Source organism: Coturnix japonica, chromosome 4, assembly GCF_054131305.1.
Source record: "Coturnix japonica strain WE chromosome 4, WE-NBRP24, whole genome shotgun sequence".
In the NCBI taxonomy this organism is placed as follows: Eukaryota; Metazoa; Chordata; class Aves; order Galliformes; family Phasianidae; genus Coturnix; species Coturnix japonica.
In genome coordinates this window covers 10,590,789-10,616,011 of record NC_140666.1, presented here as the reverse complement: position 1 = coordinate 10,616,011, position 25,223 = coordinate 10,590,789, and the positions used below count along the sequence as shown (strand labels likewise).

Genomic DNA, 25,223 nt, shown 5'->3' with positions numbered 1-25,223 from the left:
CTGGGAGGTGAGCTTAGCCTTCCAGCCCCCTGCAGCGAGCAGCCGCCCCGTGTGTTAATGCTAAATACTAATTAATTCCAGTCCCCCCTTCATCCCCCCGACCCAGCACGGCCGGGCTGCACGTGCCGGTGGAGGCGACCAGCGGCGCATGCGCAGTGCGGCGGCGTTTGTCGCAATGTGTCGGCGCGGAGCGATCTCTCAGCTGACAGAGCTGCGCTGCGGCTCCGTGTGATACACATGGAGGGGGCGCTCGGCGGAAGGAGACGGCTGTAGTTCCGCTGTATCACTCCGCCGCTCGGCGCCCCGCGGGCTGGCTCCGCCCGGACTATTTGTCGCGGGGATGTAGGTCCGGCCGCAGCCATTCGATCGACGCCGCCTCCGCCAGCGCCATTTCGGGAGCCGCCGCCTCAGCGTGCCGGCAGCGCGGGCAGCTCTGTCGTTCTCCGCCTCCTCAGCCCGGCGCCCCGCCGGCCCCTGTCCCGATGGCGACCTCCGTGGGGAACGTGGCCGACAGCACAGGTACCGCCGGGCTCGGTGCGCTCCGCGGGTGCCGCTCCCGGCGGAACTTTCCAGAAGCGGCCGCGTGGGCCCGGGCCGGGCCGCGTGTTGGAGGCGCTGTATTTGTCCGTCAGCCGCAGCGGGGCAGGGCGGACAACGGGCCCGAAATAAACGGCGCTGCCACGGGGGCGGCCGGGGGGGAAGGGGCGGCGCGGAGCGGAGCGGTGTGGGGATGTGGGTACGGGAACGGGCGCTGTGCTGGGGGCCGGGCCGCTGCGCTGCGGGAGCACCAAGGTCACCGCTAACAGCCCCCAGTCAGCGCTGCTCCACGGCCTGCACTGCGGCCCGGCGCTATGCAGCTCCGTTAGAACAGGGGTAGATAACTGGCAGGAATGCTGGACCGTGAGGATGGGGAGACACTGGTTCATGTTGCCCGACAAGGATGTGAACGCCCTCTGCCATGCAGCACTCAGGGCCGGGTTGGGTGGATGGGGCTGTGAGCAACCCGGGCTAGAGGGGGGGGGGGTGTCCCTGCTATAGCAAAGGGTTGGGACTACGTGATCTTAAAGGCTCCTTCCAACCCAAACCATTGTGTGATTCGTTACAGCAGAGATGTGGAATTCCGTAGGGCCAGATAGGAAGTGCTGGACGAATGGGGCCCAGTGCACGCAGAGCGCTGGGAGCGTTGCCCTTCCCTGCCCTGAGCTTAGGAGGGGAAAATAAGAGGTGCTTGCAGTACTCAGGGCTTTTAACAGCAGGTCCGAGTGGTGTAAAGGCACCGCCTGAAGGGCTGCTCTTTCTCTATTCTAATGCAGAACAGTCCGGTAACGACTGGGTGCTCACATGGGTTGTTTTGTTTGAGCCCGGTGTTTGATGGAAGTAGTTTGTCTCCCCCCCCGTTGCAGCCCAGCCCCGGGAGCTCGCTGCTCTTCCATCAGATAGCATTCAGCCGCTTTGCCAATGGAGGAATTGTTATGCGTGGCAGATAACGCCGGCGGAGTGGAGATTTAAAGGAACGCTGCGCATTACGCCTTTTTCTTTAAGGGCTTTCACAAGATACGGATCTACTGGCACAGCAGAACTTCCTTTAGTTCGAGTCCTTTGAAGTTTGTGTCTGTGGTCCTGCATTTCCCTGTGAGGTTTTTAGTGCTTTTCAGAGCTAGGAAGTGTTACATGCCCGGTCTGGGGATGGGGGGGAGGGGGCAAGGAAATTCATTGTCTGGCTCTGCTGCCTGTATGAGCCCAAGTAACTGCTTTACAGTAGGATTATCTTAACTGCATTCCGTTAACTTGAAAAATACATGAAGTTGTGTAACCGTAATGGCTGTTTTTGTTTCTAAACTGTTAACTGGTGAAATCCCACAGCAGCAGCTTGGGGCCTGAAGATGTGAGAGCACAAACCTCCACCTGCTGCGTTGTTTTGTGTCATCCCAATCGTTTTCATCCTTTAGTTTTATACGCCGTTTCTTTTTTGGTTTGGTTTGGTTTTGGTTGGTGTTTTATTTTCGTTTAGTTTCTGTTTGGTTTCTTTGGTTTGGTTTCCATTCTCTAACTTTTTGTTTTCCCCCCTTGAATGTTTTGGTGATTCTCCAGAACCAACGAAACGTATGCTTTCCTTCCAAGGGTTAGCGGAGTTGGCTCATCGTGAGTATCAGGCAGGAGACTTTGAAGCAGCAGAGAGACACTGCATGCAGCTTTGGAGACAAGAGCCTGATAATACTGGTGTGCTTTTATTGCTATCGTCTATTCACTTCCAGTGTCGCAGATTGGACAGGTAGGATGGAGATGTTGCGTTCAAGCTTCTTTTGGAGTTTGTGCTCCTCATAGTATCGAGCACAGTTAATAGAAGTGCTTATCTGACATTGGCTTTAGAACTGAATGCAGATGCTGACTTGATTCTAGCAGTAATGACTGGCCAGAAATAATGTTCTTGTTTCTTGAGTTCTTTTAGGGTAAGAGGAATACAAGTGGGAGTTGCTAGCTTTGCAGCAAGCATCAGATAGTGCTGTTACTCTCATGCCGTTTTCGTATTGTATGCTTGCATGCCCCTGAGTTATTTGCACATGCAAACAAGGAGCTTTCATGTATTCCACCTGCAGTGTGCGTTTAATACTTTAAGTTCTGAGTTTGATTGTTTACAGTGAGATGGCATTGCTTAATTAAGAGTTGTCACTGCTGCTTCTGCCTGCCTCTCCCTGACCTTGTGTCTGTCAAGCCTCTGGGACTTTAAATGTCTGTGCTGGTGAAGGAAGTAATGACTTGTAACTGGGATTTACTCTGTAGGCTTCTGATTGAAGCTGTAGTAATAATTTAGATGGGGGAAAATGAAACAGAGGAGAGCAAGACAGAACTTTAAACCTATGCTTGTCTGCTGTATTCTGTTTCTGAAAGACTGTAAGTGAAACACTGCATAGAAAAAAGCATGCAAATGTTTGAAGAGGCTTAACAGAGTATTTGTGATGGTTTCTCAATCCACGTAGAGCTCAGGTTTGAGGAGGAGACTTGAATCCTGCTGATTGAGCTGGGTTGTCTTTCTCAGTAGAACCTGCAGTGGGGACAGGGGAGGTGGTTAAACAAGGAGAAGCTACATGTAAGGTAGCTCTGTAAGCCCACGTATGTTGGCTGTATGTTTGCTTTGCTTAAGCATGAATGTATATCAAACAGTAAACAGGCAGACACTCCTATTCAATTGTCTTTGTTAACTTGTCTGATTTTCTCCAGGTCTGCTCACTTCAGCACTTTGGCTATTAAACAGAACCCGCTGCTGGCTGAAGCCTACTCAAATCTGGGCAACGTGTACAAGGAACGTGGACAGCTGCAGGAAGCTATCGAGCACTACAGACATGCACTGCGCCTCAAACCAGATTTCATTGATGGATACATTAATCTGGCTGCTGCGCTGGTTGCTGCAGGAGATATGGAAGGAGCAGTACAGGCATACGTGTCTGCCCTTCAGTACAACCCTGTGAGTAGTGCCTTGCAGAAGAACGGATGGGTTGGTGGGGGATACGTAGGGAGAAAAGCTGTTAAGAGTACAGGAAGCAAGGACATCATTAATTTAAGAAACCAATTATTTAATAAATAAAAAACAGCCATCAAAAATCACACCTGTAGTATCTCTGTGAAGAATTTGGAATGAATTTATAGAGGAGTGGGAACTGCCAATTGCAAGACTTTTGGGGCAGCTGTGAAGTCGTGAAGCTGACTGCGTGGCTTTGGTTTTTCAGGACTTGTACTGTGTTCGTAGTGACCTGGGGAACCTGCTCAAAGCCCTGGGTCGCTTGGAAGAAGCCAAGGTAGGTGTTGAGTAGAATACATGTAAACGCCAGTGTTTTGAAAACTTGAACTTTGCACCAAGTCTTCAAATCTGCGTTGATCTACAGACAGTCTGAGAAACTGCTGAAAACTGAAGGCACTGAGACGCCCCAGAGTAGTTGCAGGGCAAGATATGGCATGTCCATGTTTAAAAGTTGGTTTAAGTCAAGAAATGGAACGTTACCGAGCCTACCTGCTGAACTAGACTACCTGATACCATTCTGAAGTATTGGGCAGGGGCTCCACCATGCTCTTATCTGGAAATAAGTAAGCCCTTCAAATCTGAGGCTTGCCTGCTGCTGCCAAGCAGAGAGCCTGTGGTTAGCTCCAGATCCCTGTACGATGCAGGTGCTATTGACAATGCTGCTCTTCTAAAGTCCTTTGTGGCTTGTAAGTGGAGAAGAAACTTATCCAAATGTTACCTTGTAATATTGGCTTTTAAAGATATTTATTCTTTTTTAACTTTTCCCTCCCCTCGATGGTGGAAGAAAGGCTAGTAAATGATCAATAGCTGCAGTCTGCGCTCCCCTCAATAACTTTTCTTCATGCCTTCCCTCCTCCCCTCCCTCAAATAAAGAAATCGGAAGGACAAAGCTGGTTTGTTTGGAAATGAACTGATCAAAGAAAACTTGCCGTAGTGGAAAGGTGGCTTCTAGCAGTCTTGCGTTTCCTAAACTGAGAATTTGAACACCGAGACGAGTCGAAAATTTCTTGGCACGTTAAAACTTGGATTGCACAAAGAAATTGTCTTGTTACAAGCCACCTTACGCGTCCGCGCTGCAGGGGTGAGGAGTGTGGAGAAGCGAGAAACACTCTGGCCTCCACGTCTGTCACTCCAAGCCCCACGCGCATGCTACAAAGTGGAGTGTATGAACAGCGTAGCTGTCTGTTTGGCTGCAGCACCATCAGGGAGGGCGGTGGTCCTAAGGGGGCGTTGGGGAGCGTAGGTTCAAAGTTGATTATTGTTTGGATTTCTCCTAACAACTTGGATGTATGTACTGTCCCAGGGCAGCAGAATTGATTTGGTCAGATCCAGGTTGCAAATGTACCGTTGAATGGTCCTGGAGACGTTTGGTTCTCAGCCCACCAAGCGGACAGCTAACACGAATTGCACTTCACTGCAGCTTTAGTGTGACTGGTATAGGCCAAGACACTGCGCCTGCATTAGGTTGCTGACTTCTTTGTTTCAGAGCTCTGGAGAACACCTAGTTTGAAAGTGTTATTCCGTTCTGTGAGAACTTAATAAACAAGGAAAAACATCTCGAGTCAATTGCAACGTGTTTCTTTGGTTATCAGTCCATTTGAAAGATCAAGCCAGCAAATTCCTTACAGTTTTGAACTAAATTTGAATTTCTTTGTAGATATTTCAGAGCCTTTCTTCCAAAAAAAAAAAAAAAAGTCCCTGCTGTATGCAATTGCCCTGATTAACCCTCTCCCTTCTGCATGTCTCCCTTGTTACAGACAGATTGTCCTCATTCCCATGTGTTAAAGACATATCCAGAAAAATTGCAATTGCTTTGTTGAACTCTTACTAATGATCTTGTTTTATTTTCTCTCTTGTTTTTGGTTTTTTCACCACTGATATTGTATTTAGAAGGTTTCAGGTGGGTGAAACCTCCTATTCCATGCGTAAGGTGCCTCGCTGAAGGGAGCTCGAGGCCTGGATCTAGGGCAGACACACACCTCCTCCTCCTCTTCCAGCAAGGAACGCACCGAAAAGTCACATGATGAGAAATATGGTAACGGGTTTGTAACTGCCACAGCAAAACCATTTGCCTCCATGCCTGAATCTTCTGTCTTGTGGCTTCAGAAACAGCTTAAATATTTAATTACGAGCAAGTAATGTAAGAATGTTTTATACTAGTAGCCACAAATTCTTTCAAAGAAGTAACGTAAATGTAAATTAAAGATATATATATATATATTAAAAGAAGTAATTGGAGATAGTTAATAGTAAAAGCTTCTAACTCTTCCGGTTGTTCATTTTTTTTCCTTTTTTCTTCTTTGTTTGGATTGCAGCGTTCTGCTCTTCTGATGACGCGCTGTGATCCTGCAGTAGCGCAAAGGCTGCGCAGCGGTAACGCGCCTGCCGTGCGGCGGAGCCCCGGTGAACGGTTGGCCGGATGATTAATCTGTGGCTGACCGCCCGGCTCCCCATGCAATTGGCTTGCCATGCTTTCAGACATCAAATTGAACGTGCCACGGTTTTTTTCCTACGGGCCCGTCTGATAGATTAATGATTCTGGTTGGCCGTTCACGCTCGCTAGGGGCACTTGGTAGAGCGCAGCAGTTGGCAGCGGTAGCGTGGCGCCGTGCTGGGTAGGAAGCGCAGCGATTTCTCGCGCTCGCATTACAGGGACCTGAACCCTGGTGCAATCCTGTCATTTGAGGTTTCTGGGCTGCAGGTGGCCGGGTGCCTTCAAAGCCATGGGCGGGACGTGTCGTCTCAGTTTATAAGAACAGCTAAAGCTGAAGAATGCCTGTTTTCCGGTAGCTTTTCTACCTCTTGAGAATAATTCCCATTCATTTTAGCACATCCCACAGCTCTAACGTTCCATTTCATCCCAAAGTCATTTTTGCATGCTCATTTTTTGTTTTTCTTTTCCCCATTTTTACACACTCCATTCTTAAGATAACTGCTGTGCTGAGCTGGTGACTGCAGTCTTATTGACTCAGCAGCGTAACTGAAGAATGGTGGGCTTGCACCTGGGTTTTGGTTTGCGCCCGCGCAGGACCAACAGCAGTTTGCAGCGCAGTAGTTTTGGCGCAAGCTAGCCTATACTGCAGGGTCACTTTTGGCTGGTTAGAGAACGCATACTAACAATTGTTTTCTCTCATTTTTTTCTTTTTACAAATATTCCCCTCCCCTTGTATCTCTCTTCTTTAACTGTCCCAAGGCCTGTTACTTAAAAGCAATTGAGACTCAACCAAACTTTGCAGTGGCGTGGAGTAATCTTGGCTGTGTTTTCAATGCCCAAGGAGAAATCTGGCTCGCTATCCATCACTTTGAAAAGGTAACAGCCTGAGCCAGTTTGCCCTCACTGATGAATTTTATTGCACGGGCAGCTGTCTGCTTATAGAAGAGTACATTAGGTTTACCAGGCTTTAAAATTAATGAATTTGTATATATAATTTGTATGTGTCCATTCAAAATAAAACCAAGCAAAACAACACTTAACTTGAGATATTATAGATAAAGCTTTTGTGGTAATGCTCAAAACTTTACATGTAATTTCAGGCTGTAACGCTTGACCCAAACTTTTTGGATGCATACATCAATCTAGGAAATGTCCTGAAGGAGGCAAGAATATTTGACAGGTAAGCAGAGCTAAAAAGCCCCTGTTAAATGTATTCCATTGTGATCTTCCTGCACTTGAGTCTTGTTTTTAATGTTTTACTACTGAGGATGTAGATGGAGATAGGTAGGAAGTCGATCCTGGTTTGTAGATTTTGATTCCAAAAGAGGATCAGACTTTGTTGTGTATATACAGTGCATCTGGTTGGGTTATAATTTCTGGTGACTGTTCTCTGTAGCTCTAAGAGAAGTTAATTGTTTTGACTATTGGCACTGTACACTCATTGATTTTAGCTTTACTCTCAAGGACATGGGCCAAACAAGGGCATTTCTGCAAATGAAGCAAGCCTTACAGTGGCACAGATGTGCTAGGAATACAGACCACATTTAATACTCCTGAACAGAAGGACCTGCGTGTCTCTTCAGCATAGTTCTGAAATGGCACAAGTAATAATTGATTCCTGGATGGGGTTTTTAATTCAGGCAGTACTTTTGTATTTCCAGTAACATCTTGGAATAGTTGTGTGTGTTAAAATATCTCCCGTCAGTGTTTTATGTGTGCTTTTATAACCAAGGTAAATATAGTTGTCATGCTGTGGTGATTGTTCACATTCTTTTTCTTGTTACAGAGCTGTAGCAGCTTATCTTCGAGCCTTGAGTTTGAGTCCAAACCATGCAGTTGTACACGGCAACCTTGCTTGTGTGTATTATGAGCAAGGCCTGATAGACCTCGCAATAGACACCTACCGGAGGGCTATTGAACTACAGCCCCACTTCCCTGATGCCTACTGTAACTTGGCCAACGCCTTGAAGGAAAAGGGCAGTGTAAGGAGTGCTTTCATTTTCTACCTTCTTAAGAATGTTAACATGAGAATTACTGATGTTTTGGGCACCAATTGTTACCAGTTTTATTAAGGTGATGTCTTCTGTTTGTTACGTTCCTTAAGAATGATTTGGGAAATAATCGCTTCAAACCTGTTAGGAGTGATTTGTATAATACCTTCTCAAGCAGTGCTGTTAGAAGGAATGTTACAGTGTGAACATTACCCTTATCGTCCCTTCCTCTGTTTTATTGTTGTAGGTGGCTGAAGCAGAGGAATGTTACAATACAGCTCTTCGACTTTGTCCCACCCATGCAGATTCTCTCAACAATCTGGCAAACATCAAACGGGAGCAGGGGAACATTGAGGAAGCTGTCCGCCTTTATCGCAAGGCTCTTGAGGTGCAGTTGGTTGTGGTGTTGTTGGGGAGGAAAAGGTAGAGCAATAAAGCTGGGAGTGTATGGTATGACATGGGGTGTCTTCCTTCCATCTCCTACCATAACCAGAAGGAAGTCTGCTCAGGCCCAAGTCATAAGGAAATCAGAGGAAGAAACGCATAAGATTAGTTTTGTCATGGTTTACTTTGAGGTACTGGTAGACAGGTGACAATTTTTTTTTCTTCCCCAGGTGTTTCCAGAGTTTGCTGCTGCACATTCAAATTTAGCAAGTGTTCTCCAACAGCAAGGAAAATTACAGGAAGCTCTGATGCATTACAAAGAGGCAATTAGGTAAATGGATGCTGTTTGTGGTAGTCCCAGCCTTTCCTGTCGGGAAGGAGGAGAAGCTTTGATTGTTCATAATGTTATCTTGCCTTCTCAGAATCAGCCCCACATTCGCAGATGCCTACTCCAATATGGGAAATACGTTGAAGGAAATGCAGGACGTTCAGGGAGCGCTGCAGTGCTACACCCGTGCCATTCAGATAAACCCAGCTTTTGCTGATGCCCATAGCAACCTGGCATCCATTCACAAGGTAGTGCACGTGTATGAATCACACGGAACATGCTGGAGTGCTGTGGGTACTTAGCCTGATTGTGTTTTTATCTACTGACTCATTCCTCTGTCTTCACAGGATTCAGGGAATATACCAGAAGCCATTGCATCCTACCGCACCGCTCTGAAACTGAAACCTGATTTCCCTGATGCCTACTGCAACTTGGCTCACTGTCTGCAGGTGAGGAAGGGATGGTGGTGTTGTCTGTAGTCTTAAGGTTCCTCTGTATCAAATGCCAAGCTTTATCACCTCAACCAAACACTGTAAGCAAAGCAAAAGAGTAAATAATTCTTAAATCTGAAGGCTGTACAGTCATCAACCTTGATCAGTGGAAATTTTGCTTTCGTTTTTGGAAGAAGCTTTGGTCTCAGCTTGTTGATAAATCTTAGCTCAAATGAAGCTTGTTGTCCTATGTTTTGTATTTTATCTTTTCTCTAGATTGTCTGTGACTGGACAGACTATGATGAAAGGATGAAGAAGCTGGTTAGCATTGTGGCTGATCAACTGGAGAAAAACAGACTGCCTTCTGTCCACCCTCATCACAGCATGCTGTATCCCCTTTCTCACAGCTTCAGGAAGGCTATTGCTGAGAGACATGGAAATCTCTGCTTGGACAAGGTAGGAGGTTTTGTAAAGGTCCGTTGTGAAGTACATCTGCCTGTTGTCACAGGAAATCTAAGGCATAGTATTGTGTATGTAAGGCTCCCTAGCCACTGACCCAAGGTGAGCAGTGCAGATCTTAAACTGATGCCCACAGCCCACTTGCTTAGATATTGAATATGGCTAATTCTAAAAACTTGATTATTTTTTGTTTATGCTTAGCATTTGGTTCCTGGCATTTTAGTTCACTTGTGTGTGTTTTCTTGACAGATTAATGTACTTCACAAGCCGCCATATGAGCATCCAAAGGATTTGAAGGCCAGTGAAGGTCGACTTCGTATTGGTTATGTGAGCTCTGATTTTGGAAACCATCCAACATCACACCTAATGCAGTCAATCCCTGGCATGCATAACCCGGACAAATTTGAGGTAAAAATAGAAAAAAAGTGTGCTGAAGCTTTAAAATAGAGTCTCATAGATGGTGTTCTTAAAATTGAACACTTGATGGGAATTAATTTGTTACATTCACTTGACCTTGGACTGATAAAAAAGCTGTGTTTTAGTCTATGCAAGATGTGGCGTGTTATGCTAGTGCCAGAACTAGGTGGGTCTGGGGCATGATGCTGATGTGTTAAACACCCGCTGCCCCTTCTCGATGCTAACTGCCCCACCAATAAATGCAGCAGAGCTGGTCTGCAACTTGCAGTCTTACTAAAGTAATTTAGAATCGAAATACCAAATGTTTAATAGCAAATGCATTTTGTTGCATAAAAACTTTGTATCAAGAGTTTGAAAGCCGTTACAAATTGTTGCAGATGCACAGTCAATTTCTGTTGCCTCCTCCTGTAGGTGTTCTGTTATGCCCTGAGTCCTGATGATGGTACAAACTTCCGTGTGAAAGTGATGGCAGAAGCAAATCACTTTGTTGACTTATCTCAGGTGAGCTTTTTGATACGCAGATCTAGCAAGTCACAATTTAAAGCAGATGATCAGGTGAAGATATTGAGCTGCAGTGATTTATTGGATGAAGCTGATGCTGGTTTTAGAATAACTCTTTCATTTAGTCTGAAGATAATGGGCATCTCTAAATGCTGTGGATAAGCCAAGATTTCACAGCTGCCAAGTATTTAATCTTGCTTAAGGTTACTTTATCCCAATGAAGTAGGAAAGGGACTTGAGTTGGTGGAGGGGTCTCCCACCCTGTTATCAAAAGGTTGGTCGCAGTTATTTGGTGTGGTTTTGGTTCAGTTTGTTGAAGTTCGTTTGAAAAGTGAGGTAGGGATTTCTGCATACACAGGAGCTGTTACAGTAGATAACTGACAAGAATGTGAATCAACATGGGATACGTGTATGTGGAATAATAGATGATAGAACTGGATTGGTGCCTAGACAGTCCCAGAATTAGATGATAGCTAAAACTCTTATGTTTGAGGATCTGCTCAAGTAACAGTGTATGTAACAGTACAACGTTCATGTCAGCAGGACTGTTCTTTAAGATGGGTTTGGCAAAGCTGAGACTTGAGAGTGTTCCTCTCAAGTAAGGGCCTGTAGTTAGGCTCATGGAGAGCTATTCTTTCTACCTTTGCAGCAGTGGATGTTGAGAGCTCTATCATAGTAAAAACAGGGCAGCAGTTTTCATATTGAATGTTGATGCATTTAACTGCTCTCTCTCTCTTCAAGGAAAAATGTGGTGCTTTTCTTTACTAAAAAGTGTTGACAAAATTGAAGTCTTGACCAGGTTATACAGATGACATTTATCCATTGGGAAGCTGGTGGCTAACTGCAGTTGTTACTGAAAGCACAGATGAGTTTGATTCATTTCTTCTTCAGATACCATGTAATGGGAAAGCAGCAGACCGCATCCATCAGGATGGGATACACATTCTGATTAACATGAATGGCTATACCAAGGGAGCCCGCAATGAGCTGTTTGCTCTGAGACCAGCACCTATTCAGGTAACTGAGATGAAGAGATCTTTCTCTCCAGAAAATCCCCTTCTGAGTTCAAGGAGTCTCTTTTTTCCTGTCAAGAACAGGAAAAAAAACCAACCCCACCTGGTGATTGATGGCAGATCTGGGGACTCTCAAGTGTGTAATAATGCAAGCACTATTTAGGAAGGTCAGGCAGAAGCTTTGACTGTGATCATAGAGAACATTCAGACAGTATTTGCCCCCTCTGTTCCTGTTCTCTGCCAAGTGATTGCAGAAATACAACCTTCATTCTTGTGTGTGCGTGTGATTGGCATGCAGCTGACTGTCCTGAAATAGAGCTGTGTTCCATGAGGTTCCTCTTTGCCACTGGCTGCTTGTGTTGGTGAGAAGAACAAAAGGGCATTTAAAGGCTTTGAAAAAAATGGTTTGAGTTCTGGTCTCTTCAGGCTTAATAAATTCTGGTCAGAATAAATGCGAATTAAGGTCAGTTGTTTTTTTACTACGTTTTTATTTTTTTTTAATGCCTATGGAAAGAGAATGGCCAGAAGCCTGAAGTGGACTCCTGCTGCCCTACAGGAGTTGTCTCAGCTAAGGGAGGCTGAAATCACTGGTGCTTAATGCTCTGATTAAAGCTGTGCACAGGTGGGTTAGGAGTCTTTTGCTTGGAGGGTCAATTTTAGAGTATTTTCTGCCTGTCCACTGTCTCAGTGATTGCTTTTAAGTTGATAAAGCGCAACAAAGAACTTGAATCTGAAGGTGGGAAATTGAACTTACATGCATTGCTTTTTAACCTGCATTGTTTGACAGTATACCCAGGACTGGAATCTCCCTTCTTTGTCTTGCAGGCAATGTGGTTAGGGTATCCTGGAACCAGTGGGGCATTGTTCATGGATTACATCATCACAGATAAAGAAACTTCTCCAGTGGAGGTGGCTGAGCAGTATTCAGAGAAATTAGCTTACATGCCAAACACTTTCTTTATTGGAGACCACGCCAACATGTTCCCCCATCTAAAGGTATGTAGGTAGAGGGCGGGAGGAGTAGGTGGTGTTAGCAAGTGCTGTTCTCTGTATTAATGAAGTAACTGTTACTGTGTACTTTGTGAGGGGTCTTGTAAACAACTGTGGTGTGCTTCTTTTTATTTCCAGAAAAAAGCAGTCATTGATTTCAAGTCCAATGGTCATATTTATGATAACAGAATTGTTTTGAATGGCATTGACTTGAAGGCTTTCTTGGACAGCCTCCCTGATGTCAAGATTGTTAAGGTGAGTGCTACACCTTTGTGTGTTCTGTCTTAAGCATTTAAGCTATTGCTTTCTCTGACTTCATGGGATTTCTTACGTAGATGAAGTGCCCTGATAGTGGAGACACTGCAGACAGCAACGCTGCCCTCAGTATGCCAGTCATTCCTATGAACACCATTGCAGAAGCTGTGATTGAGATGATTAATCGTGGACAAATTCAGATAACCATCAATGGATTCAACATTAGTAATGGACTTGCAACTACTCAGGTGAGGCACCTCGGGACTCTACTCTTGGACTTTATAATGTGTTTGTATGTTTTAACATAACAAGAAACAAGAACCTCCAAGCAAATGTCTCTCTTCTGTCATGTTGATTTATTTAGTTCTCATACTGAGGGAAACTCCAGATGTGCTGTAAGCCACAGATGTTGTGGAAGATGATTTATCCCCAAAGGTAGAGGGGTTATATCAAATGGAACCTAAAGTCCAAAGTAATTGAATTCTGCTGCATAGAAAAGACTGTCAGTTGTATCTTTCTGAACCATTCTCTGTACCATCACTCAGTGCTTTCAGTTCACGGGATTTAGGTGATAGTGACGACTACTGTTTCTGCTGAATAATTTTTTTTGCCTTGTAGAGCAGTTCTTTCTTTTTTAAAAATACCTTATTTTGATTCTGACGTGGCTTCTTTTGACTCCTGAATGTCCTTCAGTTTAGTCTTCAGATCCAGGGAGGAGTGAGCTGTAGGCTTCCTAGTATGTTGTTCCCTACAGCTGAGATGTGAATCCTTGTATGTCTGTCTGGTAAAAATGCACCTTCAGTCCGTCCTGGCTAATCAGCCAAATCAGAGTGGGCTTGAGGGGAAGGTCCATCTGTTAATTTGGGTGAATTAAAAAATACCCTGGCTCTGTAACTTTTAAGTCTCTTTTGTGATCTGAAGTTTGTGGAACTTCCCTATGAATTTCTAGGGGACTATTTTTTATCACTGGAGACCTTTTTATTATTACTGCTCTATCCATAACCTCATGCTTTGGTTTCTTTTAATGAATTTTTTGGTGCCCAGCTTAGACTTCCTTCTGAGTTGGCAATAGGCTTCATCTTAGTTTGATCAGTAATCTTATTGGCTTTCTTTCCTGGAAATGCTGTGCCCTGAAATAGCAGGGAGTTTCTTGTCTTAATCACTCCACCACCAAGAGAACCAATCTAAGCTGCATTGGTGCCCTTTTAAAATGTGGTTTGATCTCTTGTGAGATTTTGACCTCTTTTGATCATACTAAGATAACCCTTCTTTGTATGTGTTGTAATGTGGGGTATTGGTACTATTAATGTGCATTGTGGTTGAGGTTTTTGGTGTTATGGGTCAGTAGCACTCTTACCTATTTCTTTTGAACTAAATTATCTTGTTTATCTTCATGTCTTTACAGTTTCAACATACTGGCTCCATGTTCTAACAGAGTCAGTGACAGTGAGTCATTCCCATGAATGTCAAGTTTGTCAACAGTACATTTATTTTGGCTGGCAGCAGTGGCAGTGAGATAAACTTTAAATATATATATATATATATATGTATGTAAAACATTAAATTTAAAACAGACAGAGGCTGTAAGTACCTGTTTTGCCATATCTGTAAGGACGTTTCCTTCTGACCATTGCCTATTGCTTAAAAACAAACAGAAAATAGCCTACAAAAGTCCGTCATTCTGACTTTGAATTATACTTCCATTTTACTAATCCTCAAGACTAAGAATACTAAAAGAAAAAACCCATCCACCCCAACCCCCAAAACAAACAAAAAGAAATCCCTTTGCTTTCTAAATACTGTTCTCTTCTTCCTTCAAGCCTTGCTCTCATTTTTAGTTTCGAGGCAGTGAGGTGACCTTAAGGAGGGGAGTGCTCCTTAAATGCCTCTTCTTTCTAATGACCTGGAATTGCAGGGAGACGTAGCCAGGGCATGAAAATGCCCAGTGTTTTGTTCCTTGGTGGTTGTAGCATCGTGGTATCCACAAGCATGTACACACACCACTTAAATTCTTGTTCTGGGTAAGTAGACAATGTAGTCTTTGTATAAGAAGTGAAAGATAAGCTTTGAGTAACTTCTGATGCCAGCACGTGTTGCAGTATGTATGTCAGGAATGTTCCATAGGGCATAAGCACGTTTTCTTTATTTTCAGCATTCCAATGGCTTTATTTTTTTTTTTCTTTATTTAGATTAACAACAAAGCAGCAACTGGAGAAGAAGTTCCACGAACCATCATTGTTACCACCCGTTCTCAGTATGGCTTACCAGAAGATGCTGTTGTATACTGCAACTTCAATCAACTCTATAAGATTGACCCTTCCACGCTGCAGATGTGGGCTAATGTGAGTATCTGTGGATCTGGAAACTAAGATCGAACCTCTGGTCTACAGTGGTATTAATTTATTCAGAAGTGCGTTGCAGTGAATGAATGAGATCGTGGATTTCAAGACTTACTTTTCAAGTGCTGCTCCATACTCGCTCAGAATTGTTTCTTTTTCAGCAGCATTAGGAATTCAGTACTATTGTGGTCTTGTTTTTTGCTCTGTGCTCCAAGAGAGAAAGTACTGAGTGACGAACGCTTTTAACTTCATCTTGTTACATCATGACCTCTTGTTATCCAAATAAGGAAAGCTTTCTAACGTAACTGTTTTTGTCTTGATTTTTTGTTACAGATCCTAAAAAGAGTTCCAAACAGTGTGTTGTGGCTGCTGCGTTTCCCAGCCGTAGGAGAGCCCAATATTCAGCAGTATGCCCAAAACCTGGGTCTTTCCCAGAACAGAATCATCTTTTCTCCTGTTGCCCCCAAGGAAGAGCATGTGAGGAGAGGGCAGCTGGCTGATGTTTGTCTAGATACTCCACTGTGCAATGGGCACACGACGGGGATGGATGTGCTCTGGGCTGGGACTCCTATGGTCACCATGCCAGGTAACGCTGTGGGAAACCTGGATGGAGTGGGTGAATTTGATACCGTTATTGTAACCATAACAGGGAGTGGGTCTGGCAGACTTCCTCATTTCCTCTAGAGAAACAGGTCTGCACTCTGTAGCGTGTTACTTGGTAACTCCTATTTGTGTGCCTTTACAGGTGAAACGCTTGCGTCACGAGTCGCTGCCTCCCAGCTTACTTGCCTTGGTTGTCTTGAGCTTATTGCAAAAAGTAGGCAGGAATATGAGGATATTGCTGTGAAACTGGGAACTGATCTGGAATAGTAAGTAAACTTGCACTTTGTAGCTTGTTAGATCAAGAATGAAAGTGCTGTGGTGGGTCACAGTGTTGAGTTTATCAGTAGTTGTGCGTATTAGCCTAATGTTGGAAATAGGACAGTTCTCATCTTGAGGTGTTGTAGAGTCTTGCAGTTAACTCTGCTTCTGTTTTTGCAGTAAATGTAACAGGGCTCCAGTAACGTGGCTGCTGTTGTGAAGGAATTGCTCAAGTACAGGCTCTTGTCTGATTAAAAACTGCACCATATTTCACTTTTAGTTCTTGTAGGTTGAATTTGAAACAGTTGTAGGTTAAAACTGTGCAGTAATACAGAGCAGAATAGTTCATGTGACAACTGAATGTCACAGCTGTTCTGCAGAGATAATGCTGGTTGTATCAGAAACGAAGAGGGGGTGAAACAGCCACATGAACTTGGTGTGGAAGTTGCCGTTTTTGTACTGGCAGTTCTGGGTCTGCTGAAACCCATTTTAAAAGCAAACAGCACTGAGAAGTGTTGGGAAGCGTTTGTGACTGCCTTCAACTTATTTTTGCAGCCTGAAAAAAATACGTGGCAAAGTCTGGAAGCAGAGAATATCCAGCCCTTTGTTCAACACCAAGCAGTACACCATGGACCTGGAGAGGCTTTACCTTCAGATGTGGGATCACTATGCTGCTGGCAACAAACCGGACCACATGATCAAGCCAGTGGAAACCAGTGAATCTGCATGAAGAGACTTGTCTGTGTGCCCAGCCAGACCTGTCCAGGAACTCAGCCTCTCCAACACTTGTGCAGAGACGATGAGCTAAAAACTGTGCATTTCTACTTAATCTGCCTGGTACTCTGTGGCTGAAATGATACACGATGGTAATTAGAGCACAGCCGGACCGTATTTCTTGCATGATAGGGGAAGACTCTATAGAGCCTGGGATCCTTTTATTCCATGAGGAATTGGAACGGGATTGAGCCGTGTACATGAGAGCCTCTATGTGTGAGAGGAGAGGTTGGTGGGGGAAGTTTGAACTGCCCAACCAATTACGATCCCTTGGATTTGATGCAATCTTCTGACGCGTTTGTCTCCTTATAGATTGGGAATTGGAGCCTCTTAACGATTGATTTGGGGTACTCCTGGTGGTATACGTGTGCTTCTCCCATGGCAAGATTTCCAGCTAGCGAGTGTTGCTCCCTGCATTCATTTCTAGACTGTGCGGACTGAAGGGCATATTTGCTGGTGTAGTCTTTTTTTATAGGTTTTATAAACCACTCGAGCCTATATCAGCCTTTTAATGTTTGACCTCTGTTTTGGAGCTCTGTAACGTGTTGGTTTAGATAAGGACTTTTTTTGTTCCGTTTTTGTTTTTAAGCTTCTCCAATAACAGCTGATTGGCATCACGATGGCAGCTCCTATTCTGTTAGAAAACCAAATTTGATCGGAAAATGAATCCTCCCCCAAAAGTGTTTGAGGAAAAGGAAAAAAAAAACCCACAAACTGGTGCCAAATACCTTTCACAAATGGGTGGCAATGGTGTATAGAGGGCGCAGCCCTGCGGACTGTAGCGAAGACTTGAGACAAAACAAATAAAGCTTTGGTTTGCCAGTTTGACTGTCACGGTTCTTGGCTTTACTCGTCGTGCAGCTGCTGTGCTGAGCTGCTGCCCCTCCCTCGCCCCTTCCGCAGTGACTGCAGGCTGCGGCCTAACTGAGCGCTGCACTGCGCATGCGCCCTGTGGTGTGTCCCGGAAGCGGAAGTGTGCAGCTGAAGCGCGGGCTGTTCGAAGCGCGATGGCGGCGCTGAGCACCCCGCTGGGTCCGGGCCGGCGCGGGGCGGCGGGGAGCAGCGCCAGGTAAGGCGGCTCCTGTCCGTGTGGGGTGTTGGAGCCGGTTAAACATCCCCTCAGTGCTTGTCGGTATATATGTGACACCTGAGCAGCCTGAGCTCCGCCCCACACCTCACAGCTGAGGCCTTCAAAGCTTCCAGCCCTGATGCTGGCATCCATTGATCACTGTGTGACCAGTTGTTACAGACTTTAATACCCAAGTTCAGCTTCTCGGCCTGTTTGAGCTATCGGGTGTTTTTTAGTTGTACCTATGCTGTGTTTTCAGGATGTATTTGGGGTTTCAGGCCATTAGTGCTGCAGGTCTGTGTGTTCCTGACGTTCCTCCGTCTCGTGTTTTCCAGCCATGCTCTGTGCTTCTCGTCCAGCAGCGATGATGAGTTTGAACTGTGTAAGTAACAGCACGTGTTGGTTTGTTTGCTGAACAACTGCAAATAGGATCCGTTCCTACCTGGGTGCAACAAGGAAGTCTGTAAGGAGAGTTTTCTTCATTGCTTCTTTGCTGCAGTGCTGTGCAGTGCTGGTGGGAGCTCCTGAATCTCCCGTCTCAGTTCTGGATGCTTTTTGCCTTGCGTTGTATGTGAGGCTCTTCCTGTTCTGTTTGCTGTTAAAGGCTCCTGCCATGACACGGAGCTTCTCACCTCTTTCCCATTCTGCAGTGGGAAACCATTTTCTCTGCACAATATTGATTCCAAGCACATCCCTAAACTGCTCAGATTCCTTCAGGTCACAGAGTTTGTGTGACTCTTAACCTCTCAGAGAGATGGTTTTGGCTAAGGGATGCATATAACCCTATATATCCAGGGTTTTGCAATAGTGCCTTCCTGGCTTCATAGTGTGAGAGCGAGCAATGAAGGAAATTCTGTCATCATCATCAAGGATTGGAGAGTTGGTTGGTTTTTGTTTCCTTTTTGAAGCCTCCAGGCTGAATTTTGACCAGCTGTAAGATTTCCCTTGTAAAGAAAATACATGACAAAACGGTTGTTGTTCTTCATTAATTATTTGCTGTTTATTGTTTCAGTTTTAGCGAAAATGAAAACTCCCAAATCAGTCTCCAAAAAGGAGGATTCCAGGTGGGTGCTGCAATCAATGGCTTTGCGGTTTTCCTGTATTGGTTTTTCTGCATCACGTGTGCTGTTCTGAATGTAGAAGATTAATCACAGAGTCACGGAATCCTTGGAGTCAGAAGGGACCTCGGAGGGTCGTAGATCAAATTTTCAGTGGTTCATAGGCTTATTTGTAGATTTACGTCTATGGGAGTGAGAGCAGACAGAGGGACTGGGGTGTGTTCCACCTGTGTGTGTTCAGGTCATGTAAAATGGGATGTTTGGAACTGTCCACGTTCTACTGTTCCTATAAATGGAATTAGTTGGTAACCATTGTGAGCAGCTTTTGCTGTTTTGGTGTTAGGTGGCCTTTTTGGTGGCTGCTTTTCTAACAAGACAAGGTTACTCCCCCATTTTGCTGCTTATGCCTACCATCATTTTATTGTTGCTTGTTTTACAGTTTGAAGGACTTCATTGATGACTCGATGGATGATTTCTTCTTGGACTTTAAAAAGAGCACGAAAAAGAAGGGCAAGTAATTGTGCAACAGCAATACAGAGTAGGGATTCTGTTGGGTCAAAAGGTAGCTTTAATTGCTGAGGTCACAACTGCTGCAGGCTGTGAGAAGCAGCGGAGTGATTTCTGGAGGAGCAGTCAGGGCAAGGGAGAAGGCAGAGGAAACAAAATGGACTGGAGTCATAATAGTCATCTGTGTTAGATCTGATGTGAGCTGCTGATAAGTCAAAGCTGAGGTGTCAGAAGCCTCATTGGCAAGCACATGCTTTATGCTGTGGCTGCGTTCTGATCAGCTTAAGGCTGAGCATTGTTGAAATTACCTTTTCCTTGTTCTTAATTTCATAAGGCTTTCATATTAAATACTCAGCTATATTCTTACGTGCGTGTAGTTTTCATCACCGGGAATGAAGATGATGTTAATGCATAGATGTTAATGCTATTTGCATCTGGCAGGATTGTCAGCCCTGATGGCAGATGCATTAAAAGAATAAGGAATTACAGTTGTCTCCATGGTTGCACATCTTTCAGTGATGTTCAGTGTGACTGTAAACAAGCAGCCTGTAATAAGAAGTTGCAAACTTTGTCCTGTGTTCTCCTGTCTTTCAAGAACTCTTAGTTCTATGACAGTCAGATATCTGACGTGCCAGAACCTTGAGCTGTTTCTTTTGAATTACAGCATCGAAAGGTCTTCAGACCCCAAAGAAGCCGATGAATTCAGAGAAGGAAAATGCTGGCTCCAAAGAGCTGCAGCATCTAGAGATTCTAAGTGACGCTGATGATTCTGTGTTTATGGACAGCCCCTGGCGGGAATACCGACATGGAGGAGTGAAGGACCTGAAAGAGAGTTGGAAGTGCCTAAAAGTGCCACCTCCACAAAATGAGAAAGAATTGGCAGCCAGAGGGAGTTCAGGCTTCCCTGCTGGAAGGGCAGAAAGAAGCTGTGAGGGGAATACAGGAAGTAAAACATCAGCCATGCCACTCCAACTGAGTGCGGAGTTAAAATCAGATAGCTCAGATAGTGAGTTTGAATCGTTAATAGAACGGATAAGGAAACGGAATACACCCCGGAAACCCATCTTAAGCACAAGTACAGCTGTCTACCAGCCGAGCGTGAGAGGTAAGAAACAATTCCTGGCTGACTTGCAAGCTGTCTTTTGGATGCAATGACTTCTTTCATCACTGTCACCTGATTCTGTGACAATCTTGTGCCTTTTCCCTCTGAACCAGAAAACATCAAACCGCTCTGTGAAGGTGCCCAGTCCTTGAATGGAAAGGGAGGCAAGATACCAACATCAAAATCTGTTTCGCTTCAAGAAACACCTTCCAAGATAACGGCTTCTGTAAGAATTCCTAGGAGCGAATCTGTCAGTTGCTCACAGTCAAAGTAAGTAGTTCTCCATCTTTACTGTGGCAATCTACTTACACACTTCTGCTACCTGATCAGTGTTTGTTAATTAGTAACTGGAAGCGGAGGCCGTTAGGCTCAGGTATGCCCATGAGTAATGAGGTATCTCTGGCCTCCTGTGAATGATGGTATCTTTTCTTGTAGGCTTAAGGTGTGCTCAGTGCCTGGCTGCTTCTTACAAGATCTCTCAAATCCAGATTCCCAGTATGTGAAGAATTTCAAGAAGAGTAAGGAGGAGCTGACGCAGAAGCTTTACCACCTCTATAACAGCACCGTCTTTGAGCAGAAGGTTGGCTTTAAGATTAAACAGAAAGAAACACAAAGCAACTTGCATTTTTATAGTTATAAAAACCTCGATGTTGCTCCTCACTTCTTGATGCGAATGCTCCGTGTCTTCTTCAGTTAATAGAAGTTATGTGTTGCAGTAATGGCTTGTTTGTTCAAGCAATTTCTTTGAAAGGGATTTATCAGCACTTTCAGCTTGGCTCGCTTTCCCAGCTGTAACAGTGCACCATCCTTAAGTGAGCAGCTTGGGTGGTGTCCAGCAGGATCCTTCTTTGATGAGATAAACTGCAACATGAGGCTGCCTCGGATCAGTTTCATCTTTGAAGAGGTGACCAATGTTTACGTGTTTTTCTGAGCAGTAGCAGCCCTCGGCAGAGGCAGCTGTGTCCTTGTGCTGCTGAAAGAAGCTCAGGGTCACCTCCATCACTGCTCAGTCAGCCCATAGTGACGGAGCACGTGCTAACAGACTGCAGCACTGCCACGTGCTAATAGCTGGTGGTAGCACAAGCAGGTCTGCTAGCTGTCATCTCTCTTGTTACATTCCCAGCTTCCCACCACGTACTTGCATGTTTCTTAGCTGAGCTGTTTCAGTCTGCTCAGAAAAGTAGAGTGTGAGCTGGAGCTGGGAGACAAGTCTACAGCAGGCAGCAGCACTTTGCATGGCTCAAGCTGTTTCAGAGTGGGGCCTCTCTTAACCCTTCCCTAACAGCCAGGAAGGGGAGAAATGCTGTTCCTTGCAGCTGACCACAGGTGTGTGGTGGGTAGCAGCCACCACAGCGCTGAAGGATAAAAGCACTTACCCTTGTTGTCGGGCTGTTGCCTTGTGGTTAGTCATGCTACATGCATTTCTATGGCATGTTCCTGTCTGCTGTCCCAAAACAGACTGAAAAGCTGCTTCTCAGTTCATATAAAGCTGAGCTGAGCGGGCTCACCATTGCTGAAAGATCTCCAGTGCTTCAGCCCTGTCCCTGTGCTGACGGGAATCACTTCCTTGAACTCATTTAACTAATTCAGATGTGGGAAAACTGTCAGCAGAAGAAAAAGAGGTAACCTAGATAGTTATGATGGAGGCTTATCAAAGTAGGGCCAGCACAGCGGATAAGCAGAAGGTGATTATTCATCTTGCAGTGTGAAGGTGCACCGACCAAAAATAGCATCTTACAAGTTCAGAACAATCAAAGGCAGATGGTACTTGAGATGTAAATGAAGCTGCAGGACATCTGATTGTACTATTATGGGTGCTGAAAATTCATACATACTAAAAAAAGGCAGTGCAAGAGAAAAAACTAGGACTTCTGTCTCATCCTGCTTTGTGAAGGTCCCCTGCTGGTTATAGACATGTAGATGATGATAGAGGAAGCGAGCCATGGAGAGTGGATGTCAGCCATGGCATTGTCAAGGGTACAAATAGAGACATACTGTGCTGAGCATGTAGTACTTATAAGAGGAAGCCAGAAGGCCTGAGAAGGTTAAAAGAGGTAGCAGAAGGTGAATGACACGTTCTGTTTTGTCTTTCAGTTGCCAGAGAAAATGGTAATAAACTGGAACAAAAAAATGAGGAAAACGGCAGGTTATTGTGTAACTGGGCAGACAAAAGGTCCCGAAGTGCAGCGATATGCTCGGATAGAGCTCTCTGAGAAGGTCTGTGATTCTGCAGGTAGGTAAAAGCAAACCTGCGCTGATCTGTCTTCAGCAAAGCATATTGAAGAGATTAGAACATGAATTGGAGGAGGCTGCCCCCTGCTATGAAATGTTGTGTTGCCTTAAACATATCCACTGATGGTATTGCTTGTCCTCACAGCCCTTCTAAAAGCCTGGGCCAACTTCAGAAACATGAGAACAGGGATCAGTTTGTGCCAGCCTCAGTATTTTGTTTATGTTATTGACTTAAAGACATCCAATATGTGTACCGTAATGTCACTCTAAGAAACTGATGCCATCCGTCAATACTAGGCACCTTTCCTATGCTGTCATCTAAGACTATGAGCTTTGCTAGCTGCAGTTCAGCTCAATGTATTTTACCTGTTATTTTTAGAGAGGGTTCTATTGTGGGTTTATTCTTGTTCTGGCAGCTACCAGACAACAGCAGTCAGCAGGCAGAACATGCAGAACTGCTGTTCAGGGCTCCATGTCTGCAGTTCCATACTGAATCTACCTCTTCACCTGTGAAGGGAGAGGCCCTGGATAAGCAAGGCAGTGTCAGAAGTGTGAAGTAGGGAGGTAGGATGGAGGTTCATCATTCCCCACACCTGACTGACATCCACATCTTTTATTCATCTTAGATCGCCTTCGAGACACGCTAATTCACGAGATCTGCCATGCAGCCACCTGGCTGATCAACGGCGTCCGCGATGGGCACGGCCGGTTCTGGAGGTTCTATGCCAATAAATCAGCTGTGGTTCACCCAGAACTGCCTGTGGTAACACGGTGTCACACTTACGAGATTAAGTACAAATTCACATATGCGTGTGTTGTGTGCAAAGCCACGTGAGTAACATTCTGTTCTTGCATGTGACTGCATTCACTTCTGTCTCTAATTTGTCTGTTTTCCGTGCCTACAAGATGGTTCTGTGTTAACATTGGGTGACCTTGTGAATTTATTTGACCAGTTGTCTCAGATCTCATGATCAACACCGACTCTATTACGGGCTTTTAGTTAGAGGATGTTATCTCCCATTCTGGGCCACATACTGTGTCAGGAACAACACCTATGAGCCTGCACTGACTGCATGTGGCTCATCTCTGTAGAATGCATGCTGCCTGTAGCAATAGGAAGAAATAAGGCATTCCATTTCTCACGCAGAGGGTGGTGACGCACTGGAACAGGTTCCCCAAGGAGGCTGTGGATGCCCCATCCCTGCAGGGATTCAAGGCCAGGCTGGATGTGGCTCTGGGCAGCCTGGGCTGCTGGTTGGTGACCCTGCTCATAGTAGGGGGTTGGAACCAGATGAGCATTGTGGTCCTTTTCAACCCAGGCCATTCTGTGGTTCCAAACTCTTCTGAAATCAAACCACTCTGCTTTTAATTAAGTCTGATTCGATGAAAACATGGAGACCAACCTCCTGGTGTCAGACTTTAGAAAACTGCCTGTAGCTTTTATAGTGCTTCCTGCATGTGAAATCCAAGCACTCATTTCTTCATTTCAGGATCGGCCGCCATTCCAAGTCCTTGGACACGGAGCGCTTTGTGTGCGCGTTCTGCGGGGGGCGGCTGGTGCTGAGTCAGCCCACTCCAAAGGATGGCACCCCTGCCAGGACCAACCTCACCCCCTTTGCAAAGTATGTCAAAGAAAACTACGGTCTGACAAAAAGAGGGCAGCAGGGTTTGAGTCACGCCGAAGTGATGCGGAAACTCAGTGCGGATTTTGCTTTGAAAACGAGGCTTGAAGATTCCTTCTAATGGCGTGATGCATTTACTGCTTTGATGCCACTCAGTTTGCCTGTGTGGCAGTAAATAGATGAGCCTATTGTGGAACCTGTGAGCGTGTGTTGTAGAGGCTTCCAGACCATTTGAGTACTTTGGATTTGAATACTTCCAATAAAGACCATGAGGACTTTTCTTAACTGGGCAAAAGCGAGCAAAGATTGATGATGATGATGATGATGGAAGGTCTGTGGCAATAATGTGCAGATCGATCAGTCAGGCTCACTCTCTTAGCAGGTAGACCTAGGACACAGTTGGTGTGAGTGACCTTTGGCTGTTCTTGTTACAGGCAATAGGGTAAGCACTGCCTTGACTCCATTAGCAGGAGGTATTGCTAAGCTGTCTGGTTCCAAGCTGGATCAGAACCCTCTGATTGAATTTAAACCTCAGTTTTGTCTGTCACTACTTTGTTTTTTTAACCATACAATGTGAAGATCCGGTCTGATGATGCAACTTTTCGGTGCAGTGTGATTGAATTGGCGATGGTGTTTGTGTGTGCTGTGAACAAATCACTCAGGTGGCTGTTACTTTGGAATAATCAATAAATGGCTTTTTATACCATGTGTCCCAGTGAAGCAGGCTCTTCTGTTGCAGTTTAACCCAGGCTCTGTAGCTTTGGTATGTGAGAGATTATGATATTTTCTAGGTCCCCCTGCTTGCTGCAGCTGACCTGGGCTCTGGCTGCCTCCTGTGCTGCTCTATGACCACCCTCATCTTGTGTGCCTGGAGGGCTGCAACAGGACAGAAAGCAACTTCATTCATACTTGTTTGTAGCAGTGCCTCACCCTTACCTT

General features: G+C 45.1%; 2 protein-coding genes across 9 annotated transcripts; both read left to right on the top strand.

Moving 5' to 3' along the window:
• The first annotated feature begins 386 nt into the window (after positions 1-386).
• OGT (O-linked N-acetylglucosamine (GlcNAc) transferase) lies at positions 387-17,516 on the top strand. Of its 6 annotated transcripts, none has more exons than XR_014945620.1 (22): positions 387-519; positions 2,092-2,272; positions 3,220-3,463; positions 3,726-3,794; positions 6,711-6,827; positions 7,052-7,131; positions 7,738-7,933; positions 8,190-8,330; positions 8,557-8,657; positions 8,749-8,902; positions 9,002-9,103; positions 9,362-9,541; positions 9,794-9,952; positions 10,373-10,462; positions 11,354-11,479; positions 12,301-12,471; positions 12,604-12,720; positions 12,801-12,968; positions 13,085-15,062; positions 15,393-15,645; positions 15,805-15,928; positions 16,476-17,516. XR_014945620.1 is itself a non-coding variant. In XM_015859960.2 (22 exons), the coding sequence occupies exons 1-22, from the start codon at positions 483-485 to the stop codon at positions 16,648-16,650; spliced, it is 3,108 nt and encodes a 1,035-aa protein (XP_015715446.1). In that variant the 5' UTR covers positions 387-482; the 3' UTR covers positions 16,651-17,516. The 6 variants fall into 6 exon arrangements, 4 of the variants coding, with proteins under 4 accessions (XP_015715446.1, XP_015715445.1, XP_085402157.1 ...); XM_015859960.2 differs by having other exon boundaries at positions 2,122-2,272; positions 14,910-15,062; XM_015859959.3 differs by having other exon boundaries at positions 14,910-15,062.
• Positions 17,517-17,677: 161 nt separating this feature from the next.
• GCNA (germ cell nuclear acidic peptidase) lies at positions 17,678-24,992 on the top strand. Of its 3 annotated transcripts, none has more exons than XR_014945622.1 (10): positions 17,678-17,763; positions 18,099-18,145; positions 18,776-18,827; positions 19,261-19,331; positions 19,993-20,433; positions 20,544-20,700; positions 20,866-21,010; positions 22,525-22,647; positions 23,289-23,493; positions 24,153-24,992. XR_014945622.1 is itself a non-coding variant. In XM_015859961.3 (10 exons), exons 1-10 carry the CDS (start codon positions 17,702-17,704, stop codon positions 24,403-24,405), a joined length of 1,572 nt encoding a protein of 523 aa, XP_015715447.2. In that variant the 5' UTR covers positions 17,678-17,701; the 3' UTR covers positions 24,406-24,992. The 3 variants fall into 3 exon arrangements, 2 of the variants coding, with proteins under 2 accessions (XP_015715447.2, XP_015715448.2); XM_015859961.3 differs by having other exon boundaries at positions 22,525-22,663; XM_015859962.3 differs by having other exon boundaries at positions 18,099-18,226; positions 22,525-22,663.
• Positions 24,993-25,223: the final 231 nt, after the last annotated feature.